Raw genomic sequence first — 16,451 nt, 5'->3', positions numbered from 1 at the left:
GCTCCGAGAAACAGACAACCACGTCATCAGAGGTCACGGGCCCGCGGAGCCCCAGGCGTCACGCATGATCGCCCACACTGACAGGCACGGCCCCCTGGGCCGTCCCACCCCAGGTGCCCGGGGTTACCTTGGGGGCCTCCCCCTTGCTGCCCGGGGGCAGCCGCAGCACCCAGAAGTTCCTGTTCCTCAGCAGGTTCTCCATGTTCTCCAGGCGCCTCTGCAGCAGCCCGTACTCCTGCAGCAGCGTGCCCAGCACGGCCCACTTGCCCTCCAGCTGGTTCCCGAACTCCAAGGTCGTCTTCTCACAGTCCGCCAGCTTCTTCTCGGCCATCCCCGTTCGACCTTCCAGGGAGAGCAAGCGGGCAGCCTGCGATTCGATCTTCCTCTCCATCGCTTGGATTGTAGCTGCCATTGTCCAGGGAGAAATCTTCCAGAAACAAAGAGAAAAGACCGGCATTAATCATTCCACCAGTTGTGTTTCAGGAGCCCAGCGGCCCTGGGTGTGGGGGGGCTGGGCTGGGGGCGGGAGCCCATGTGTCAAAGTAGGGACATCCTGTGCCACATGCCAGGTGTCCCCCTAGCGAACGCCCCTTCTCTGGGGGTCTTAGACAAGACCTGAGCTGGCGGCCGCTGTCCCTCCAGGCCTCTGCAACACGCCGCGCAGACCCCTAGGGGGCGTCCGCCACCCTACAGTTACCTCTGGAGTCCCTCCTGCATGACCTCTGAAGGCTGTACTACCCCTTTCACAGCCCAGGGCGACTCTGCTAAACGAACTCTGGGCGTTTTAGTGGAACAATGGTAAAATGCACATGCCCCAGAGGCCAGCCAGCACTTCCCATCGTACTCACACAGGGACTGTCTACCGAGGATGACCTAGCAAAAAAACAAAAACAAACAAAAAAAACCCCAAAACAAAACAAAAACCAGCCACTGGAACAGCATAAACAAGAGCACTGCCCAACAGCTTTTTAAATAAGCAGCGTGTGTCTCACTTTAATAAAGAGAAAAATCAAACAGTTAATTCCTTGACCCACAGGACAATCTGATTTGTCCCCTCCCCAGCCACAGCACCCCCCAACTAAAAATTCGCCAGTATTGCAAATCACCAGCCACGAGTTAGACTTTTTTTTGGGGGGGGGGTACCACACGAGTCCCCTAGGCCCTCTTGAGCGTCTGACTTTTTCTGTCACGGTTCCCACTTCTCCTCCCGAGGGACCGTCACGGCCTCAGGCACTCCTGCAGCTGCCCCGGGACCAGGGACACACCTGACTGGCTGGAGGAGAGGGTGGGACATGGGCCATGGGGTGGGACTCGGGCAGGTGCAGCCGCCGTCACGCAGACGCGGAGCTTCCCCAAGCAGTGACTCCCCGGTCTCTGCCGAGTTCACGCGGGGCCTTGAATGACAGGCAGCTGGGGAGGGACCCCCCACAGGAGAGGGGCCGGACCCCCTGCCTCACCCACAACCACACTGGAAGGCCGAGTCTCCCCCCCGCCCCGTGTCAGAGAGGGGGCCCCACTATTCAGGCCTTTTCCCTGCGTGGCCGAGGACTGACGGCCCACCACCACATTCCGGAAGAGACTCTGGAACGAACGGCTGGCCACCACGTGCAAAATAAGGAGGTGGCAGCGAGAACCGGCGTGGATGCGCTCAGAGAGAGACGCTGAGACACGGAGCACCGGCCCGCGGGTGGGCACCTCACGAAGTAGTGACGGGAGGAGGGTTTGAGCAGGGGCTGAAAAACACCGTCAAGGATGGGTGGAGCAGGCCGGACCTGATGACCTCTAACCTAAGGATGGAGGTGGGGGGGGGGACTTTGGCTGCGTCTCAGAGGACGGAGGAGCCAGACAGGCAGAGGGCTGTGACGACTGGATAGTGTGGGACTCCTGCTCTTCCGAGGCTGTGCGGATGGCGCTGGGCTGGCGCCTCCTCCCCGTGCCCCTGTCGGTTTGCTCCAGAAGCCCCCCTTTCTCTTCATCACCCAGCTCCCCATCCACCGGAGTCCTCCTCCGCAGGTGCCTCCAAGGGCACCCAGCCGCCACCACAACAATCTTTGCGTTGCAGCAAAGGGCCCCCGAGTAAACTCCTACTTGATAAACAATAAGGTACACAGTGTTCTTACCACGTTAACAGGGCCAGGGAGCCCCGTGGTGGAAGAGGACGACCATTTCTGCTCAAGCCCAGCTCCTTACTAAATGGTGTTGTCACCTGACTCCGGCCAGGGAAGCACTAAACTCTGGGCTTGAGCAGCGGACGGTCAGAGAACTCCTGATCCCTCAACAGCTCCTCACCGCGTGATGGAAGTCCGGGTGTTCGAACCCCTTCCAACTCTCCTGCAGCCTCCCACCAAAGCCTCCTCCCTACCAGCCCCCAGGTGCAACGGCACCTTTTTCTCTGTTCCTTGAACCTGCTGGCACCTCCGTGGCTCTCTCTGTGCCCGGGGCTGTCCTCCCCACCTGAAATCCTAGCCCTAGGAGCCCAGCTCAAATCACAGAGGCACAGGCCCGCAAGGGTGCGGGCTGCAGAGGGCGGCCCCTGCCCTCTCCTTCCCCTGCCTCCCAAGCACGCTCCACCGCGAGGCAGGAAACGCTCAGACTCCGTCGGGTTTGCCCTGTTATTGCCTGTGTACCTGCCTGCTGTCCCCAAGTCGGTGTGGCCCCGAACACAGAGCAACCGTGTCTTTCCACACACTTTCTCGCTGTGCGATCCTGGGCAAGTTAACTTCTCTAGGCCTCGGGTTTTCCTTTTGTACGACCGAGAGAGCGGGTGCCTCTAGGCTTGCTGCGAGGACAAAATCGTGCCTGACCGGGCTGGTGTGGTGCCTGTTTCTACACACGGGGGCAGCTGTCTTCCGCCCGGACCCCAGCGAGCTGGGCGCTCGGTACTGCTGGTCTGCGGAATCCAAGCCGCACCGGACACCACCCAGGTGCCACCAGGCCGCTGGGGGGAGCTGGGGGGTAGGGAGCGCAGAGCAGAGCGGTGGGCAGAGAAAGGAGACGCGGGGAGGGTGGGGGCGTCCGCCCAGATGAGGGGCCCAAGGGTGGGGCGAGGGCAGGAAGCCGCGGAGCGCTGCAGGAACTCCGCGCGGGGCGGCCTCCGGAGCGGGGACGGCCGGTTCCGCCCCGCTCGGCCTCAGCCCGGATTGGGGGGCCCGGCCGGCGGGTGACGTAGGCCCCAGCGGACCCCGCGCCCCGCTCGCCGCAGCCCCGGGCCTGGCGGCCGGCCCCGGCTCCCGGAGCCCCTCGCCCGGGCCTGCGGCGCCGTGTGCTGGGCCCCGGCCCTGAGTCCGCGCGTCCGTGCGCGCCGGGGGCCGCCCTTACCGGAGCCGCGGCCTCGGCCATGGCCCTGCGCTGTCCGGCCCGGCCCGGAGGAAGTCGCCGCCGCCGCGCGGCCCCACGCAGGCCGGCTCCGGCCTCTCCGCAGGCGCCGCCCGCCCGCTCGGCCCGCCGTCCCCGTCCGCGGCGCGCGCTCCTCGCTGGCCGGCCCGCGCCGCTCGGTCCGCAGACGCGCTGCCGCCGTCAGCGCCCGGCCGGTCCACACTGCATCCTGGGAGCCGGCGCAGGCCCGTGAGGCTTCCTGGAGGCAGCGCGGCCGCACAGCCCCACCTGCAGCCCGAGAGGCGAACGGCAGGCGCCCGCCAGCCCCGCCCCGCCGCGCCCCGCCCCGCCCTGCGGTCCGCCGACCCCCTGGATCCCGGTCCCCGAACCCCGCGGAAACGGCCGGGCGCGCGCTGAGTCACCGGCCGGGCCTCGCGCCCGACCTGTGGCTGGCCGCGTCTCGCGAGCGCCTCGGACTTTTGGACCCCGCGCCCCGAGAGGCTCGGAATCGCCGGGCTCCTGAGGCCAGCCGGGCCTCCCCCGGTGACCGCGGCCGCTCCCCCTGCGACCCCCCGGGGACCCGCCCACGTCGCACCTGCCGCTGTAGGTCCGGCCAGGCGATTCGAGCTTCTTGCCGTGTCGTCGCTGATTTGGCAGCTGCTGCTCACAAATACCTTTGGTTTGAAATGGAAAAAAATTCTCGCAACAATAGAAACGGTAGTTCGGCAAACCCCGGTAGGCAGCCACTCAGAACTCTCTACCGTGTTTATTACCTATAAAAATATTTTTAATGGAACAACCAGTGGAACAAAATACCATCATTTAAAATTATTTTGGTGAACTTGTAATGAAAAGATGTTCCTGGTATTTTAAGAGACGCCAGTCCAGAATGATCCCATTTTTATTTCTTTAAAATAAATATATGTATATAAATTGACAAGTTTGGAATATACGTAGTCAAGAAGTCTTCTTTAACGGTGAGACCACAGGCCAGTTCCGCAGGACATTTCCTCCCTTATTCAAATTTTAAAATTTTGTCATAACAACAATAATATTTTATAGTAGTTTGTAGTACCAAGAATAGTATTTTTAAACAAGACGGAGAGAAAAAAAATAAAACTGGAAAAACTAAGGTGACCCGGGGTCGGGGGACGGTAGGAGCCTTTGAAGGGGGCCCCCCTGTGGTCACAAGGATGCATTTCCTTTCTGTTTCCTCTCCGTGGGACTCCTTCCTGAAGAGGAACCGGCACCACGTGCCCCAGACTTCTGCGGGGCTTGGGGTCTATCAGCGGGATCTTAACGCACCCTCGTTTTCTCCTCGTCAGCCTGGGCAAAACCTCCAGCAGAGGGGTCACCCCGGATGCAGTGTTTGTGTAGAAAAGTGCGGTCTCCCCAGGAGTGGGGGTGGGGGTGTCACGTTAGACAAACTATGTTGGGAGGTCTGTCCCCTGCATTTCTGTGGGGGGGGGGGGTGTTTTCCCTCAATGCTATAGGCCCAGCTGTTTTCTCATGCCTTCCGCTCCCAGGGAGGGATTGACCGGGTCGCTGAAGGCGAGTGTGGGAGAGAGAAGAGATTAGTCGCAAGCATACTACTGCAGACGTCCAAGCATGAGGTGAGACAAGGCCGGACCAAAGGGAGAGCGGGGGTGGGAACAGAACGGAAGGGGCAGATTTGAGGGCACTGTCAAGAATCTGCAATAAGAGGGGGTAGCCTGCTGCATGTGCGTTTCACAGGAAAAAAAAAAAACAAAACACTCCAGGACAGTGCGAAGGTGCTGAGTCTGCCCCGAGGGAGCAGGCACCTGCGACAGAAATACAGTGATCGGAGAGAAGAGCTAGTTTTCAGGGATGTGATGTTGTAAAAATTCGGCTTTTGATATGAGCCAGAGCCGTCTGAGGGTAGCCATGACCTCTCCTCGCAGCTTCTCGGGTCGGCTCCATCCGTGTCTCTGGGGAAGCTTGTGAAGGATGTGAATTTCTGGATCCCGTCCCAGAACGACTGAATCAAAATAAGGATGGGTCCTGAGTATTGTGGGGAAAGCTTTCTTAAAAGAAGGTCTTCCCATGGCTGGTGTGGCTCTCGGTTGGGTGTCGTGGCACAAAGCAAAAGGTCGCTGGTTCAATTCCCCGTCAGGGCACAAGCCTGGATTATGGGTTCGGTCCCTGGTCAGGGAGTCTCTCTGAGGCAAGTGATGAACGTTTCTCTCTCACATTGATGTTTCTCTCCCTCTCTTTCTCCCTCCCTTCCCCTCTCTCTAAAAATAATAATAAATAAAATCTTTAAAAATCAATAAAGAGCACCAGTAGCTTGACTTGGTATCTGAGAAACAATAAAATTGTTAAAAAAATAAAAATAAAAAAGGTCTATTTTTAACCAGCTTCTGCTTGGGTTAGGGCAGGGCTGAGGGTGGGTGGGGCTCTGATGCTCAGCAGAGTCTGGGAAACAATGACTCCCCCAACCTTCCACCTACGACAAGGATCCAATGCAAAGCACCCCCGGTAGCTGGCCTTCCAACCTCTGTCTGCAAAAGAGAGCAAAGACTGTCCCCGCCCGCTTGGGCTGATGTTCAACACCTCCATGGTCTTTCCACCATCCCGATTTTGTGGCCCAGTCTGTGTCCTAAGCAGGCGTGAGAATTCCCACTCCCGTGCCCTTCCTCGTATTCTTTCCCCTCCTCTTGTCCACCCAGGGGTCCCCATTGTTTCCAGACGGGCTCATGCCCTAACCCTCACCGAGCCCCACCCTCCTCCCAACCCCACCGCCCCGATCACGCCTGCAGCCAACTCTGCCTTGGCCAAGCTCCTAACTTTTTGTATTGGGACCATTCACTTGGCACTTAAAGAAAAAACTTTAACACAGAGGAATACTGTCCTGACTCATCTCACAGCTTGTAAGCTTCTTGAGAACAGGGGTTGTACCTTATTTTTCCTCTCTCTCTCTCTATGGTGCCTGATACAGGGTAGGTTTACAGAACACAAAGTGCTTACTCAGCACAAATCTTAACCGCCTGTGATACGTGGTGGCATGAACTGTGGCCCCAAGAATTCATCGCTCTCCTGTAGTCTATTACACTGCCCTCCACTTCCCTCACCCTCCTAAGGTGGGTGGTCTCGAGGGTCTGCAGCTCACCCAGAAGGGCCTGGGGAGCAGGCTGGTGAACTTGAACCCTGGGGATCGGTCTGACCAGCGCTTGTGGTCAGACCCCTCTCTTGCTCCCTCCCTTCCTTCCCTGCCTCAGTCCCAGAAACACTGTGATGACATCACCCTCGGCCAACCTAGAGGGGAGCTCCTGATGGGGCTTCAGAGAGCCAGGGGCTAGGTGACCCTGTGGCAAATGTGAGGAGGAGGTGTCCGAGCCCTGGTGTCCATGATTGCCCTTCAGGCATTCCAGAACCTTCCATAGCCACAGTTCTTCTGCTACGCTGATGTCAAAACTTGCCTATGCTGAGGGTGTCCATGACTGACAACAGCTGTTCAGGAAGTGACCCGTCCGTGGGCCCCCGAACCTCCCCTGAGCTTCGAGCCTCAGGAATGAAGGACGGACCCCCAGGACATCCGGGCTCCCCCAGCAGAGGGGAAGGCTCCGGGCTGGGCTCCCCAGGGCGGAAGTGGGGTCACCTTGAGCAAGTACAGATGAGGCTTACAGAATCACAGGTGGCTCTTACTTGCAGCAAACTCCAAAGACGGAAACTTCCAGACATAGGAACCGAGCATCAGACTTTGTTTCTAGATCTTTTTTAATTCAATAACTATTAAAGTTATTGAATTTGCCCATAACTAAGTTTTCCACAGCTTTTGAAAGTAAGGTTTTGGTTACACAAATTAGATTTCTCACCATGTACATGCAGGAGCACTTCCTGGGCAGCACAGGGCCCGCCGGCAACGCCATTATTCATGAGAATAGAAACAAGCTCATTACTGACTCCCACTTCTATTTACACACACGCGGTTTTCAGTTTTACGAGGCTGACCCCTTGTGTCCTCGATCTCTGATGCACTTGGGGTGAATACAGCACTGCCTGTGGCTTTCGGTGGGAAAGCGAGTCCCTTCAAAGGCGAGCCAGGTGAAACTAGAATATTCCATAGGGACACCGAGTCCCTTCTGGCTTGGCTAGGGACAAAACTCAGGAGAAATTAGTCAAGAAGGCCGTACTGAGTACCTACCAGATCATAGTCAGGGTGACCACATTTTCTACACAAACAAACAAAAAAAAAACAGTGTTTTTAGTATAATAAAGGTTTCTATAACACTTATTGGTGTTAAGAGATAGTCTGGGAGATGCAATTTGGACCCCTGCATAGATAGAGAAAAACCTGGGACAATTTATAGACACATCTGAGTAAAAGACAGTGTCTGGAATTACAACCGGCCTAGGGAAACAAGCTTGGACGCTCACTGATGCAAACTGCTCAGGGTCAGCAGAGTGGTCAGAGATGTCGCCGCCGCTCCGAGGAGCTCGGTGTCTGTGGGAAGGCTGTGCGCGCCCGCAGCAGGGCGGAGGGGACACGCGCGAGGAGGACGCTCAGCGGAGGGAGGGAGGGAGGAGCGCGACGTCGGCCTGGGAGGCAGGGCGGGGCCTCTCCAAGCCCCCCCCCCCACACACACACACTGGAACTGAGCCGTCAAAGGGTCAGTAGGAGTTAGCTAGGCAGACGAGGTGGGGCAAGGAAGTTTCCAGATGGAAATCAGAACGCCTCAAGTGTGGTGATGAGACTGAGGTCGGATGAGAAACGACCCTGCGTGTCGTGCTCATCACTGAGATTCTATCCCTAAATCAAGGACTGTTAAAGCAAGTTTGGCTCTGAACCCCTTTCTTCACACGAAAACCTGAGAAGCACAATGTGGAAATGAGACCAGGGAGGAAGTGCTCCCTTTGGGCAGGACCTGGGGGCGGTGGGGTTTCACAAGCCCCTCGGAGCGCGACCTCTTCTGCATCTCCCCTGGTGGGGTCACGGGAGGATTTCCACAGAGCGCACCTCGAAAGCCACTCGCTTAGGAAGTGGAGAGTAACCGGCAGGTTCCAAGCAGGGAGTACAAAGCAAAAGAGGCATCTGGGAAGATTACTCTGGAGTCTGGTTGCTCTAAGAGGAGGGAGGCAGGTGCCGAGAGGTAAGGACAAAAGTCCAGGTGAGTCCCCGCGAGGGGACGAATATGGGAGTCACAGCCGCCAGAAAGAGAGGCCCTGACAAGCCCGCCAGACCTCCAGGTTGGACCCTGCCAGGCCTGGACCGTCTCCGTGAATGCCGAAGTCTGAGCGGGAAGGGCATCATTCCCAGACCGAGCTCAGCCCCTGCACTGCCCGCCTGCCGGAGGGAAAAGGAAATCTTCTCGGGCAGAGGAAAACATCTTACAGGGCCTCAGAATATCTTCACGGGTTTTCCAGTAGAGGCCCAGCGGGTCTGGCCCCAGCCGGTGTGGCTCAGCTGGTTGGAACGTCGTCCTGGAACCGAAAGGTTGCGGGTTTGATTCGGGTCAGGACATGTGCCTGGTCCGGGTGCATGAGGTCCCCAGCCCCGGGTTGTCCCGGCTTGCGGGGAGGCGGCCAATCAGTGTCGCTCTCTCCCTTCCTCTCTCTAGAAGCAGTGAAAAAAATGTCCTCAGTGAGGATAACAACGAAAATCAAATAGAGGGCCTATCACTTAATCAAAAACTACCAAGCATGCGAAAAGATAAACTGAAATCAAGAGAAGCACAGGACACACAAATGCACAGCAGAGCCAGAGAGTGAAGTTACCAGACACAGATTTTAAACTAACTGGGATTGATAAGTTTAAATATGATTAATAAAGGCCAAGACAGATAACTTCGGTAGAGAACTAGATGCAATAAAAAAAGAATCAAACAATAATTGTATGACATAAATAACTCCACCGACAGGTTTAACAACAGAGTGGACACAGCAAGCATTAGGAAACTGGAGGAAAAAGCAGGAGAAACTATCCATACTGACGCACAGAGAGACAAAAGAATGGAAGATGCGGGAAACCTAAAGGAGAATATAAGGCACGGTGAAATGGTCTACCATACGTGTAGTTGGAAGCCCCGGTGGAGAGGGGAAAGAGGCAGCAGCAACGCCTAAAAGGATAACGGCCTATAATTCTTCCAAACTAATGCAATGAGACAGGCCCCAGCTACAAGAATTCCAATTCCAATGATCACATATCAAGAGGAAACCCCTGCCTAAGCTCATTAGTGAAATGACTTAAAACCGGAAGAAAACATCGCCAATACCCAGATAAAAAGGACATGCTCGTTTCAAGGGAACATAAAAGAAGACCGACTGCTAACTCCTCAAGAGAAAAAGAGGGAGGCCAGCAGACAGCAGAATGGCACCGTAATGCACCGAAGGAAAGTAAGAGCCAGGTTAGAATGCTGCACCCCCGAAAGCATTCCTCAAACGTGAAAAGAAAATAAAGAGCCCTGGCTGGTGCGGCTCAGTGGATTGAGCGTGGACTGTGAACCAAGGGGTTGCTGGTTCAATTCCCAGTCAGGGCACATGCCTGGGTTGTGGGCCAGGTCCCTGGTGGGGGCCACATGAGTGGCAACCACACACTGATGTTTCTCTCCCTCTCTGTCTCCTTCCCTTCCTTCCCCCTCTCTAAAAATTAATCAATAAAATCTTTAAAAAAAAGAAAAAGAAAATAAAGACACTTCCAAACAGAGAACAAATGATTTGTTAGCAGCACAGCCTCACTAAAGGAAATAAAAGGGGAATTTTTAAGGGAGAAGGAGAGGGATTCAAATCAAAACAGATGGAAACACAGAAAGGAATGACAGAAACCAAAAAAAAAGGTAGAAGATTTTCAAACAATTCTATAATAACAAAAAATGAAACATCAACTACAGAGGAATAAGAATAACCAAAGATGTAAAATATCTCTCTACAGAAACTTAAAAATCACTGAGAAAAATTGAAGACTTCAGAAACAGTGGAATATACTAAGTTAATAGAATGAGACACTAAGTATAGGGTCTCATTTTCAAGAGCAATATCCATTCTCATTCCATCTTTATAAACTGCAGTGTAATCTCAACCACATGAATGTTTTGTGGATACTTACACACAGGTTCTAAAACTGTTATGAACATTCAAAAAGCCGGGAACTTTCTTATTCATTAGAAAGTCAGTTAAAGACATCTTGGTGCCCCTAGATATTCAACATGTATTTTCTAAGAACAAATGCGTTCTCTTGCCTAACCGCAACATGCTCAGGAAGTTTATCAGCGGTACAATCTGACCATCTGTCACAGCGATTTTCAGCCTTTTTCATCTCATGGCACACATAAACTAACTACTAAAATTCTATGGCTCACCAAAAAAATACTATATTTTTGCTGATTTGATAAAAATAAATAATTTTGATGGACTTACAAAAAAATGATAGTAGTAATCACCTGCCCTTTTTGTTTCAAAATGACTTTGTAAAAAATCAAGTGCTAATAAAAAGAAAAAAATGAACAACAACAAAAAATCAAGTGCCTATACTTATATAGAAAGATTTCTGGTACCAAGAATTAACCAATCAGATGCAACCTTATGTGCCGTGATCAGTAAGGTGCATCTCTATTGGCCTGGCCGGTGTGGCTCGTGGTCCACGGGACCATGTGGAGCTTGGTCCTGTACACCAAAAGGTTGGGGGTTCAGTTCCTGGTCAGGGCACATACCAATGGTAGGCAACCAATCGATGTTTCTCTGTCCCATCTTTTCTCTCTAAAGTCAATAAACATGTTTTTTCAAAAGATGCAACTCTATTATATGAACTATATACTATGGTTCCAGATAGGGCATCCACACCAGGTGCCTCTTGGTGTGTTGGCTGTTGTCATTTTTCTATTTGACCGTCTAAGGGAAAAGAGGTCAGTGCCCCTGACTAAACAGTCAGGTATTGCACATTTTAAACATCCTTGCAGCACAGCAGTGGAAAATCGCTGATCTATTACACAATCTATATCCTACACAGGAGGTCTATAGTTGTTCGTATGGAAAATAAGACAATAGCCAATACATACTAAAAGAATAAACTCTGTTTTGTATACTCACAATGTAACCCTGCTTTGCCCCACCCAGTATGTCTCAATTCTCCCAATGATGTCATTGATGATTGCCTTTTCTTTCCAATACAGGACCCCATCAAGGCTCACATATTGTATGTGGTAGTCGTGTGTTTTCAGATCATGCTAGTCTGGAGCAGCTCTTGAGTCTTCCAGTCTCTCTCATGACATTGACATTCTCGCGAGGTCAGAGTGAGTTGTTCTGCAGAAGGTCCCTGCAGTCAACATACATGAACCAGCGTGGCCAGATCTCCCAAACACAACGTTGGGAGGAGGAGCTCAAAAATTGGCCAACAAATATGTTGAAAGTCGAGAGAATGGTTAATTTTGGAGAGGAGGATTTGACTGTTTCCTTGTTGTTTAAAGCTCAGCCCTGGCTGGTGTGGCTCAGTGGATTGAGCACCACCCTGAGAACCAAGGGGACGCCGGTTCGATTCCCAGTCAGGGCACATGCCTAAATTGCGAGCCAGGTCCCCAGTGGGGGGCGTGCGAGAGGCAACCACACATTCATGTTTCTTTCCCTCTCTTTCTCCCTCCCTTCCCCTCTCTCTAAAAATAAATAAGTAAAATCTTTTAAAAAATAGATTTTTAAAAAAGTTCAGTATTCTGATAAAATGACTACATGTCCTTCTCAGTGCATTACCTCGAGAGGCAACAATGTCAATTTGTTCTACTACTGATGAAGTTGGATTTGGTTATTCAATTAAAGTGGCGTTTGATAGATTTTGCTACATCCTGTTCCCCAACACTTGCATGATTCTTACCTAAGTCAGTTTTTACAAGGATGATTATAAAATGGTGATTTTATATTTCTGTCATTCCTTTCACGCTTCTTAGTGGACTTCTTTATAAATGTTTCCCTTTCTCCACCTAAAATAAAAAAACTTATTAATATGGATTTGTGGATCCATTCATTTCGTGAGTCACACGGCACGTTCCTATCCCATTTGTTCTGACGCTCCGATTGCCGCGGCGTTAGCCGGTGGCGGGACTGCAGGCCAGGCCGGTGCTCGCGGGCACGTTCCCGTCAGACTCAGCACTTTCTAACTAACTCTCCGGCACAGGGTGCCCCGTGGCTCATCTTTCTGGCTTCTTGCCCAGCTCTGAAATCAGCCATTTCTCCAAGGCTGCCTGGTTCCTTCGAACGGTATTTAGCAACCACGATACGGGCATTGGGAGTGTTCACTGCATCTGAGTTGTCGTCGCTTCTAGCCGCTTTCAGAGGACGGAGTGAGGAAACCTATGTGCGTATGTGGGGGGGGTGTGCACACGCATGTGCGTGCGTGAGGGCATGTGTGTTCACGCAGCTACTCACCATTGCAGCCCAACCCCACAGCGCCTCCCCGCCCTTCCCCATTCCACACTCACATTTCCCGTGTCAGCCCGAATCCCGAAGTATCAGTGTACGCACTCATTTACTCAAGGATAGGTTTTGTGAGGTATACCAGAACGACTCTTACTGAGTCAAGTTCAATGTCTCATTGTAAGTCAGTATCTCTTCTCCGTTAGAATATGCTCCCGCTGTGTTTTCTTCTTCGTGGTCACGTGATCAATGTTAGGGCTTTGGGTTTTGTTGATACTTACTTTTACCTCCTCATACGTGTTGCTTTATGTTTGGAAACGTAAAGCATTAGAATGATTCCGAGGTTGAGGCTGCAGAAACGTGCACACACAGAGAAGGAAGCGTGTACCCACCCCCTCACCTCCGAGCCACGTCCCATCCCTTGGTCTGGATGGAGTCTTTTCCCAGAGCTGAGCACTTCCGGCCTGTGCATCTTCTGTGTGTCTCACACACGAATGAACAATCCCACGAATCTGTGAGGCCTGCCGGTCCGTGTTCAATCAGAGCAGCCTCGCCACCAAGTATTATTGCGGAAGGGACTTGTTGCAGAAACGAGAGCTTGCACAATCGTAGAGTAAGCTGCGAGGAGGAGCAGTCCCGGAGGGGGAGGGGGAGGGGGAGGAGGGAGCACAGTCACTGAGGGGCCGTCCCACAGCAGGGCAAGGTGGCGGCACGGGAGTCCGGGAAGCCAAGTCCCTCCCGGCCCTGGCGCGGGGCCACAGCAGGGACTGGGGGGGAAAAGCTGATAGAAAGCGACCCCTCTGCTCAGCCAAGGGCTCTGCTCTGATCACTCCTGTGGGGCCTCAGCCGCACAGAATAGTTGGTGGCTGCACTGGCCCTACCGTTGAGGGCCAGCGCTTGGCAGGGTGGCGGGCCTCCGGGGCCCCTTCGGGCAGGTGTCTTTTTCTCTCCCGTTTGATTCCGGCGTCGCCCTCCCGTGTTCCTGCCAGCTGGCAAGCCTCGGCTCGCTTCCTAGGTCCACACGGCTGTGCTGCCGGCCGGTGTTCGCCCAGCGGAGGCACCTCTGGTCCTGCTTCCTGCGCCCAGTCCCAGCAGCGCTGACCTTCTGCTCCGAGGTCTCTGGGGACAGCTGGGTGCCTTCCTGGGCCCCAGGGTGGGAGTTTTGGCCTCTCGGGCTGAATTACTCAAGTCATTTGTCTGGCCTTCCCAGGCTCAGTGAAGTCACTGCCAAAAGCCAAGAAGTCGCTGTGGTAGAGGAAGGAAGAGCACAGGAAGAGATAGGCCAAGGAGCCCCCAGGGGAGGGGGTGGGGCAGGGGCGAGGCCTGTGGACCAGTCTACGGTGGGTGGAGCTCGCCGGGAGAGGAAGGAAGGGATGGTTCACAGTGAGTTTCCAAACAGGTGCCTTTGAAGTGACACTGAGGACGATGAGCCTTGAAGATTGTGAGCAGAGAACTTTTCTGGGGGCCAGAATCACTGATTTTGCCGTAAGGCAGACTTGTCACATGTCCAGAACTTTCTAAGAATTAATAGGAGTTTCAGTGCACAGGTGTGGGTGTTGCAACACAGGTGAAAAGGTATTTCATTAGCAGTATATTATAGGTGAGGGGGTATAGCTCAGGGGTAGAGCATTTGACTGCAGATCAAGAGGTCCCCGGTTCAAATCCGGGTGCCCCCTTCATTATTGGTTTTCCTACTCATCGCTGTTGCCCATATTCCGGTTTCCCTTCATCCATGCCCATGACGATCCTCCTTGAAAGAGACCTCACCCAAGTTCCCTCCGGGTGGGCGGCCACTCCCTGGTCTCCCTGCACTCGTCCTGGCATCTGGAGTTTCCCCCTCTGTACACATCTCACTTCTTCAGCCCCGTTGGGTCCTCAAAGACAAGGCAAGGACTCGCAGGCACTCCGCAGGAGCAAGCAGTCAGCGGGAACCCTAACCGGCCGTGCTCGCCTTTCCGCCCAACGGTGCAGCACCGCGGAGCGGCCCAGACCTGCAGAGGCAAACCGGAGCATCCGCACCCCCCGCTGGGGAATGGGTTCTCCACACCAGCGCTCACTCACTCACACGCCTGCTTCAACCTCAGAGGCCAAAAGCCTGGCTTAGCCACTCGGACAAGGGAGACAGGGACTTTGCAGAGCTGTCCCTGCAAGGCGCGACTATCGGAGCTCTCTGACACTGCCTGAGGGCCCGTTTCTGTCCTCTTCCGGGGGGAGAGAGGTGCAGGTTTGGGGGTCCGGGTAGGTGGGGAGCATCGGGGGTGGTTGGCCAGCTCGTGGGCTGAAATGAAAAGGCAGTGGGAAATGGTGTGGGGTTCCTGCAGGCGGCTTCTCCCATTTTTTTCCTCGCTGATGACCCCACCCAGGGACGGAGGCTGGGGAAGCTACAGAGCCGAGGGAAGGTGTCATTATAAGCAGGTCTGGCGGCTTCTAGAAAGTCAGTCCCGGAGAGGAGCAACCACTTAATTTTGCAGAGTCGAGTGTTACCACACAGAGGAAAGGTATCAATTAGGGTATATGACCATACAAGGGGGTATAGCTCAGGGGTAGAGCATTTGACTGCAGATCAAGAGGTCCCCGGCTCAAATCCGGGTGCCCCCTCATGTGTGATTTTTTTTTTGAATAGTCTTTTCAGCTGCCTTCAACGGCCCACCTTCCACCCTGCATCCCAGGTCAAGCACGACTTGCAGGTGAAGTTCTGGTGGAGGCGGAGCGTGTCAGGAGAGCTACAGTCGGGTCCTACTGAGGGACTTACAAAGTGCCAGCTGGGCAGCTGTGAAGGTGAGTTGGCCCCTGCGCACCTGCAGCCACAACCTGAGCAGCTCAGAGCTCCCAGGGATGTCAGGTTTCGATTCTAAGAGCCAGAGCCCCCCCCCACCGATGCCCGCTGGGGCGAGTTGGAGAGTGTCCCCTCGGAGAAGTTACTCAGTGTCTCTTGTGTCTCAGTGTCTGCATCTGTAGAAAGGGAGTTAATAATAACAGCAGCTCAGAGGTTTCTGTGTGTGTGTGAGTGTGAGAGGGAGAGAGAATTTGAAGCACTTAGAACAATACCTAGCACTCAAATGTGAGTTGTTACTACTAGCTGCAGATCTACCATCATGTAAATAAGACGACGGGGGCTGTGTGAGCCCTTGTTTTACTGAGCTACCCACTTCGGAGAATGCCCGCTAAAGGCAGTGATTTGGTCTTCGTGGGTGTGGAGTTGTTCCTTCCGGTGGACGTGAGCGCCAGGCTGCCGGGGCGTAGCAGGGCGCCGTCCCTCCACGCCCCATCACAGAGGTGCTGGGATTAGGTACACGCTGATTCCTGACCGGGAAGGGAGCTCACAGAGCTTCTTATACGACCTGCATTTCTGCCTAGTCTCTAAAGGACTATTCCCGCACAGGCCGATTTATGTAATAAAACCCCAGAATCTCTATCAAGCTCATGCATTTGGAACAAATAGCCATTTCAGTCTGTGGATTCCAAGACCGGTGACGGAGAAAGACCACCCTCTGCAACTTCCTTTAAACACGGAGAGGACAGAATCGTGGTGCATGGCAGCGCGGTTGCACCTGACCTTGCCTGTTCCCCTCAGCCCCTGACAGCCGGGGAGGCCCCGGTCTGCAGTTCTGATGGAGAAAGCCGAACCTCCCTGCGCCTGGTGAGGAGCAAGGGAGCCAGTCAGAACCTCTGCTTGGCGTGTTCCCTGATGCCGAAGGGCCGGGTGTCGGGCCCTGGATACTAGGTCTACAGATGCCTGGGTATGGAGGTACCTCCTGTGTTTGCACAGCAACAGAGGG

General features: G+C 54.0%; 1 protein-coding gene, 2 non-coding genes and 1 pseudogene across 4 annotated transcripts in view; 3 read left to right on the top strand and 1 right to left on the bottom strand.

Moving 5' to 3' along the window:
* Positions 1-3,519, bottom strand: part of ZNF746 (zinc finger protein 746) — a 17,312-nt gene extending 13,793 nt beyond the window's left edge. For both annotated transcript variants that reach the window (XM_045833493.1, XM_045833500.1), the window contains exons 1-2: positions 3,319-3,519; positions 128-427 (exon numbers count right to left, since the gene is read on the bottom strand). In XM_045833493.1, coding sequence (XP_045689449.1) covers positions 128-427; positions 3,319-3,339 — 321 coding nt within the window. In that variant the 5' untranslated portion in view covers positions 3,340-3,519. The remainder of the gene's footprint in view (positions 1-127; positions 428-3,318) is intronic.
* LOC123815309 overlaps positions 3,338-16,451 on the top strand; it is a 25,489-nt pseudogene continuing 12,375 nt past the window's right edge.
* Positions 14,277-14,348, top strand: TRNAC-GCA. Its single transcript has one exon. It is a non-coding gene; the product is annotated as a tRNA-Cys (tRNA).
* TRNAC-GCA lies at positions 15,199-15,270 on the top strand. The gene has a single exon. It is a non-coding gene; the product is annotated as a tRNA-Cys (tRNA).

Source organism: Phyllostomus hastatus, unplaced genomic scaffold (assembly GCF_019186645.2).
Source record: "Phyllostomus hastatus isolate PE091 unplaced genomic scaffold, TTU_PhHast_1.1 phas_contig_1021, whole genome shotgun sequence".
NCBI classification, from domain to species: domain Eukaryota; kingdom Metazoa; phylum Chordata; class Mammalia; order Chiroptera; family Phyllostomidae; genus Phyllostomus; species Phyllostomus hastatus.
The sequence above is the reverse complement of the archived record's forward strand: the minus strand, read 5'-3'. Positions and strand labels throughout refer to the sequence as shown.